At 33.2% G+C, this 7,249-nt stretch overlaps 1 protein-coding gene across 2 annotated transcripts; it reads right to left on the bottom strand.

The window, feature by feature from the left end:
• Window positions 1-997: 997 nt before the first annotated feature.
• On the bottom strand, window positions 998-6,192 carry LOC130820365 (uncharacterized membrane protein At3g27390). 2 transcript variants are annotated; one of them, XM_057685711.1, is made up of 10 exons: window positions 5,971-6,192; window positions 5,566-5,759; window positions 4,886-4,994; window positions 4,601-4,796; window positions 4,365-4,498; window positions 3,242-3,530; window positions 3,024-3,130; window positions 2,754-2,931; window positions 1,635-2,083; window positions 998-1,409 (listed from the first exon to the last, which is right to left on the bottom strand). In XM_057685711.1, exons 2-10 carry the CDS (start codon window positions 5,663-5,665, stop codon window positions 1,253-1,255), a joined length of 1,719 nt encoding a protein of 572 aa, XP_057541694.1. In that variant the 5' UTR covers window positions 5,666-5,759; window positions 5,971-6,192; the 3' UTR covers window positions 998-1,252. The 2 variants fall into 2 exon arrangements, with proteins under 2 accessions (XP_057541694.1, XP_057541693.1); XM_057685710.1 differs by lacking the exon at window positions 5,971-6,192 and having other exon boundaries at window positions 5,566-5,956.
• Window positions 6,193-7,249: the final 1,057 nt, after the last annotated feature.

The following is a 7,249-nucleotide window of genomic DNA, read 5'->3' as shown; positions in this document are numbered from 1 at the left end:
ATATATATATATATATATATCTCATTTTGTCTTTTGACAAATTTATATCAAATGCTTTATATTCTTATTTAGTACTCCACTTTTTTCTTTACTTATGTCCTCATGGCCCATGGGATTCAAATTCTTAAAACAAAAATCATTAAATTATCATTATTTTTTTCCTTTTTTACTTCTTTTGTGTATGTTATAATATAATGATAATGATACAATATGACTTCTATTATGATTGTATAATGGACTATAACAAAAAATTCGGTCATCAAGATAACAAAAAATTTCATGAATAAATTTAATAATTAGAAAAACATGCAAATATATTATCATTAAGCATACAAGATGTTCTAAAAAATAAATAAATTAACATTGGGCCTGACCATAATTGAAAGTTTAAGCCCAACATGATCAGTAGCAAAAGTAATCCAAAGGAAAATCATTACTCTAGCTAACAATTTATAATTTTCTTTGACAAATTGTTGTATGAAATGTCTCATTATGAGACATGTTTCATAAAGATTTAAATATTTATACTCATGCAAATTATGAGAATATGACTTTTTCCTAAATTATTTCACTCACAAAAGTAGTTGCTTTTTTTTGTTATTAAAAAATGGTAAGAAAAATCTATAAAAACTTTTTTTTATAAAATTTTAAAACAAAAGAAGTACAATTTTACAAAAACACCATTGATATTAGATGCGTGTATGTGCCACCCTCCATGCTGAAACGCAATGGAGAATTTTATATTTTTCGAGTCTATTTTTGAGTAAGTCATGTGTGAACTTAATGTCAATTTTTATTTTTATGTTTGAGTTTAGGTCAACCCATTAGTATCCGCCTCATAATAAGGTGGTCTCATGTGAGTTTTTACTTTATTTTAATATGAATCCAACAAAATTTGTTCAAGACACACTATTGTTCTTGTGTCTCCAATCTCAAGACATTATTTAAAATCCATAGTTATAAAACAGATTTCAACAAATTAATGACACAATTTATACAATGGAGTAGCAAAAACTATTCTCTCCACAAAAAGTTTGGAAAAACAAGTTCCTTCTCATAATAATCTCAACCTACAAATTTGATACTTCATACATGTAACTTTGGCTGTACACAAAATGAGCTAGAATTTCTCAGATGCAAGTACCAAAACTGGACCTTAATCAAAAAATTCCTACCTATATTAATTAGTATCTTGTTTGTTTTTAAAGTAAAACATTATATACAATTACGAAAAGAAGGGAAATCCGCAATCCTAGACGTTTTCCACCAAAGAAACGGATCTTACAGACTCGTACTTGATTGAGACGCCATCCTTTTCCGATTGATAAGCAAGCAAATCCTTCACCAGATGACGGTATCTTCTCCTGTATGTGGGTAGTTTTGACATGCTCCTACACATTCCTGTCATCCTGCAATATCAAGTTATTAGAAATTGGACCGATTTGAACACTTTCGTTCAATTCTCAGCCGACTGATGATGTGTTCCGATCCAAAATAAGTACATATTATATTACTCGAACTTTTCCTTTTACTTCAAATACCCAGGTCAGACGTCGACATAACATGCATATGGACACTCGGCGCTTCATTTTGAACTAAGATTTCGGAAAAACTAGAAGGTGTTGTTAGTTTACCTTCGGCTAATGCCTTGAATTTGAGCTGCTCGGAGAGGCTCTTGAGGAGTCATACAATCGTTTTTCCAGAGCTGCATCCTCTCAGGATTCAATCCAAAAAGGCTGACCTTCTCTAAATATAACATTTCATTATCACTCAATTTTAACATTCTAATCTGCTCTTTTAACACCAATAAAGGTTGGAAAAACCAATCTAATAGTCTATCTTGCGGTCTGTTCTCGTGGGTGACGATCAGATTGTCGAGCAGCAGTATACCATCTACCCCAGCTTGAATGGAGCGCATAATAGTGTACAAAGCTGCATAACTAGGAAGACCGGCTCCTACGATGGGTGCTTCATGGCTGTTCTTTGCCTTCAACCATTCGAAGAGATCAGCCCGAGTTAAAACATTAGCATCAAGAAGTTCTCTGCCTTTTATTTCACAGGTACGCATCATGTTTCCCCACACCTGAGATACATATTAATCAATAAGATCGAGATTTAGACGATTACTTTTTTTTTTCCCGATAATTGATGAATTCAACTAATACGTGCGAGTACATCAGAACTAGATTAGTCAAGGCATGAACCAAACTTGATGATCACAGAAGACTTGACTTAAACTGACTTGGAAATTTGAAAGCCCATTATAGTTTGTTAAAGAATATACTCCGAAATCAGAACCGGAGATTGACTAGTTCAAAAGACGGAATCGAAAACTACTGGAAACTCAAAATCCAAAAATGGAATGAAAAAAACGTCAAACTCGAAATAATAGATAGATCAACCCAAGCAGAACCTAACAAACCCATTTGAAAAGTTTTAACCTAACAAAACATAGTGCCAAAACAAGGCTGCATCACCGTATCACGGTCGTATCGTAAAGGTTTTTGAGTATATCGCAACCAAAATATACGTGCATTGACCGCAAAATCCGTTTCACTATTGTTGTTGCAACTGTGACCGAAACCATATTTTTGCACTATGGTTGTGACTATGTTAGTTAAAATCTAAAAATCCAATCAATCAACTACTAGTCTACAAGCAAAGCACAAATAGCAAATAACAAAGCAAACTCGGGATATCCAAACATTCAACACGACTTTCATATCAAAAAAAAAAAGGCTAGAAAAGTATACCTGAACCATCTTCACTTCCTGTATTGTCTCCCTGACTGATCTAGAAGGTCCTAAGCTCGGTATAAGCATTGTAGGTGGTGGTTCCAAGGACGTAGCATTGAACCTTTCACTACGAACGCGATTTTGACTAACAGTAAGTTCTGACGAGTACGAAGCTTTCTTTTTTCTGTAACGGGGCCTGGATTTAATAATAATTTTGTTATTACACATCAAACAAAGCCCACCAACAAGAAGAATAAAACCAGAATTAATGATAGACAGAGTAATTACTTTGGAAGTATAGTCCCTTCTCTCAGGTAAAGCCAATCGTTAGTGTACTCATCAAATTCGGCAACCATTGCAAATACATAAGCAATGCCTCTACGAAAAGATCTTTCCTATATCCATATCAACATTTAAGGATTGAAGGTTATTCTCTATGATTTAGGACTGATGAGGCAAAAGAAATGCTGGTGAAATACAAAGATCAAAGGCGTCATAATATATACCTGATACACGATAATAGAACCGTACAAGCCCACAAATATGCTTGCAAAGATTGCAAAAGCAACAGTTCCAATAACAAACAAGGGCCACAAGAGGATTGTCAAACCAGCAATCGGGATACAAGCTGTTTCTAGAAAAGGCCCTTGACGGCTAATAAGATCATATGTTAGACGCTGCCATCCCTTGACTAACAGTAAAGGGCTCTTTATTATGGCGATAATAGTGAAAGAAGGGACATCAACAGCTAAACCTAGCAAACCAATAATAATGATTGCCGGTACATGAATAAATCTGCATGACAAACACATAAACATAAGCAAATTCAACCAAGGTAAAATAGTTATCTATAACGATTTGTTCTTTTCACCTTAAAGGTTTTTTTTTTAAAAAAAAATCTAGGAAGAATTAGCCAGATCAAATAGCAATTTCAAAAAAGTTTGGACATTCCAGCAACATAAAACAAGTTTAGATAAAAGGGAACTCGATCAAGTTCAGTAAGAGCTAAAACCAAGTTTAATTAAGCATTTCTAAATGAAAAGAATGAAGTCAAAATCGCTTCTTTAGCAACCAATAAAGTGTTATGGGTCTAGTGTTGCCTTGCACAATAAAAACATCACATTTCATTATCCGATTGCCATAAAGTATCTCCCACCTAAGCAGAGTTTGAGGGTCAGATGTACATAACCTTATTTGGTTAGTGGTACTAAATGATGTTAATGAGAATGATTTATAATGTAAAACTTCATCAAAAGTTTCATGTCCTTCCCATGGTAATGAAACTCTGATCACAAAAAAGTTTTTTTTACAAATTTTCATTACCATCTAATACCACATCTCCCAATGGTAATGCATTGGAATGATATAGGAGTATATGAAGAAAATAAGATGATTTAAGTAGGAAAACATGACCATCAAGGTAGCAAGAGATTTTTCAACCAAACTTATACTAGTTTTCATTCCCATTACCACCATTTAATACCACCTACCAAACGGGCTGATAGATTATTTAGTACTCATGATTTAGTAAGCTATCTTAATATAGTCCATTACCAAAATGCCGGGTCATCACAAAAACTGAATTGTTTCAGTTTAATAGACAATACAATCATTGCTAGCAGTACCCACCTAAGAGTATGAGGCTCATCTGAGCTTGTCGATTCACGAATTTCCTTCAAGTAAACCGGGTATGAATGAATGCAGACATCTGCAAAATCCCGAACAACCGTACAGCTTCCTTTGATAGTATCCCATGTCCCATCCTAATTTTTGACAAAAAACAGTCACTAGAAGATCAAACTAGGAAGAAGCAAGATGAAAACTCAAATGCCATATGAGAATAAGGGTGCACTTCAGAAATTTACCACTATACAATGCAAAAATTTCTTAATTTCATCCTCTTGCCTGAAGGCTTCAAAAGCAGAAACCCAAGGAGTGAAAAAACCATATCCCACACCTACAATAACACTTCCTGCTATGCTCAGACCCAACCAAAGAGCAGCAAGTGCTGGCAAACTCAACAAAATTGCTATCTTGAGTGGTATATCAAACCTTATTGTTCTGCATTTAAGAATTTGCACAAAAGATAACCATAAATATTTGTTATATTATGCCTTATAAGAAAATTTGAAAATGATCTAATAATTTACTTCACAATGGTGTAAACTGTCCAAGCAAGATGTACAGGGAATAAGCCTAGAATAACTCCAACATTTCCTACAATCAATATTAGACCAGCAATTGGACCCACCAGCAATCCTACAAAAAAAAACACAAAAATTAATCATAAAAATGCAGGGCCTGCTAAAAAGTCTCAATTTTATTCTTCTCAAGTTTGCTTTTCCTTCAATTCTCCATTGGTAGACCTAAATTCCTATGAGAAGTTTTAATTCCTAGAGCTTACTTCATTTGTCAAATTCATAGAAAATGCCTTTGCTTGTTCACTAATTCTTAAATGACACGATCTGACCATCTCTGTTGAGCTGACACATTTACATTTAGTGTGTTAAAGTGATCACTTACAATTTTAAAGGGGTCAATTACAAAAATAAGCAAATTATATGTACTCATCTCATGGTGAAACGATTCGTTTGGTTTAACAGTTTAATTTGCAATTTGTAATGAATTTCCTGCGAGATAAACCTAAGGTGCGGTTTAGAGGTCTGTAGACAATCTTTAGTTTTGTTAATGATAATAAAAAGGTCGTTTCAGATTGACCCGTACAAGCCAGCAATTAATTAGAAATCCAACAAAAATATCTCCTACTTCTATAAAAACAGAAACCCACATCAAAACATGCAATTGAGTAAAAGGAAGAAGAATCAAAAACCTTTAAGAGCTCCAAGAAAAAGGGCAGAACAGAAAGCAAAAACAACATAAGTGATCTTCAGAAGGCTTTCCAAATCGTATGACATAATTTGCATCCTCATTCAACAAATTCAGACATAAATTCAAACTTTCCCAGAAAATAAATTGCAAATAAATCCACAACCCAAAAATTTGGAAGATATGAAGGAAGACCAACTGCAATTTTATTGAATTAAAGAAAATTAAGTCTTCAGACGTGACCTCCAAGAATCCCAAAGAAAAACAAATTACCAATTGAATAGTCAAATAATCCTCAGGCAAATAATTTATTTTAATTTCTAACACAGAATCATCAGAAATTATTCAAATAGTTGGTAGCTAAAAAACAGACGGCACTAAAATAAAATAAATAAATGTGAGAAAATACCAATTTTCAGGTTGCAGCGATTGACCGTTTTCTTGTCTGAATGAATAGAAGCTGCTATCGCATAGTTGTCTTGTTGAATTGCTGTTGTTTCTTGATTTCTTCTAGAGGATTTCTATGAAATTACCAAGAAAAAGTCAAAACATTTTATTATTCCGGGTATTACTTTGACTTCACTTCATTTTTTTCTTACTTTTTAATACATCAAAATGTTTTGACTTACATCAAAACATTTTATTATTGTTTCTACAATACAGAGATTTTTATTCAAATTATGAGCCTATAATTAGTAGTGATGGTTACATAAGTGGTCCATGTAAAACCTTTTTCTTTGGTATGCATATCCATCTAAAATCTTGCATACTTATTTTTTGATTTGGGTAACTTCATATTTATAAATTGTAAAGAGATTGAAAATGTAGGTTTTGTGGAAAGATTTAAAATTTTTTGAGGTTTCTAGATTTTATTATATTGAGCAAGCATGACTCCATGAGTGGTCATTTGTTTTCATAAAGGAGAGGAAATAAGAGTATTAGATGGGACTAGAATAGAATCATAAATCGGGCTGGTGATTGTGGGTTTTTCTTTTCACCTTGTTATATAGGGGTTCGATTTTTATCTCTTATGAAATGATAATTATTTCCTTTTTCTTTATCAGTAAGGATTTTTCTAGTCTTATCCTCGATCCAAAAAAGTCTATGAGGAGTAGAGCTCATGGAGAATGTAAAATTTTGGAGTAGAGGAAAAGACTTGTCGGGATCGTCGTGAGATTTTGGAGAGAAGGTAGTGTATATAGGCTACTGAGGGTTATAGGTGAGGAAGATTGAATCATTTGACGGTTATTTTTTTTTGTTGTTGTGTTGGTAGTGATGCTGGACTTAGGATTTAAAGGCTGGAGATCGATTAGTTCTCTTTGTAACTAATCCAACTACGTAGCACTAAGTTTGAGCGGTCAATCTATCAAAGGTGATTTAAACATTTTCATTAAAAAGTATAGCAAAATAATTAGGACATTTCAAATTGGAAAATATAGTAAAAGTGATAGATGATGTAAATTATGATATTTACAAGCATTAATAAATATGAAGATATATTCACAATTGCTCAACAACGGATTTTGCACTGGATCTGCTTTAATTAGTTGTATAAATATGAATTGTTAGTAGCGAGAGGATATGGGTATGAAAAGTTTTAGCCAGCATTATCTAGGTCTTATATGGACTAGGAAATAACCTACCAATAACTTCTACCCCGACTAGTCGAGGTTTCATATCAAAGCTTA

This window comes from Amaranthus tricolor, chromosome 8, assembly GCF_026212465.1.
Source record: "Amaranthus tricolor cultivar Red isolate AtriRed21 chromosome 8, ASM2621246v1, whole genome shotgun sequence".
Classification (NCBI taxonomy): domain Eukaryota; kingdom Viridiplantae; phylum Streptophyta; class Magnoliopsida; order Caryophyllales; family Amaranthaceae; genus Amaranthus; species Amaranthus tricolor.
The sequence above is the reverse complement of the archived record's forward strand: the minus strand, read 5'-3'. Positions and strand labels throughout refer to the sequence as shown.

Coding starts and splice junctions, on each gene's coding strand:
- LOC130820365 (XM_057685711.1), bottom strand. CDS start 5,665: ATGAGGATGCAAATTATGTCATACGATTTGGAAAGCCTTCTGAAGATC. Junction 4,995..5,565: donor TTTTCTTGGAGCTCTTAAAG/GTTTTTGATTCT, acceptor TTTTTTTTGTAG/GATTGCTGGTGGGTCCAATT. Junction 3,131..3,241: donor GTTCTATTATCGTGTATCAG/GTATATATTATG, acceptor ATATGGATATAG/GAAAGATCTTTTCGTAGAGG.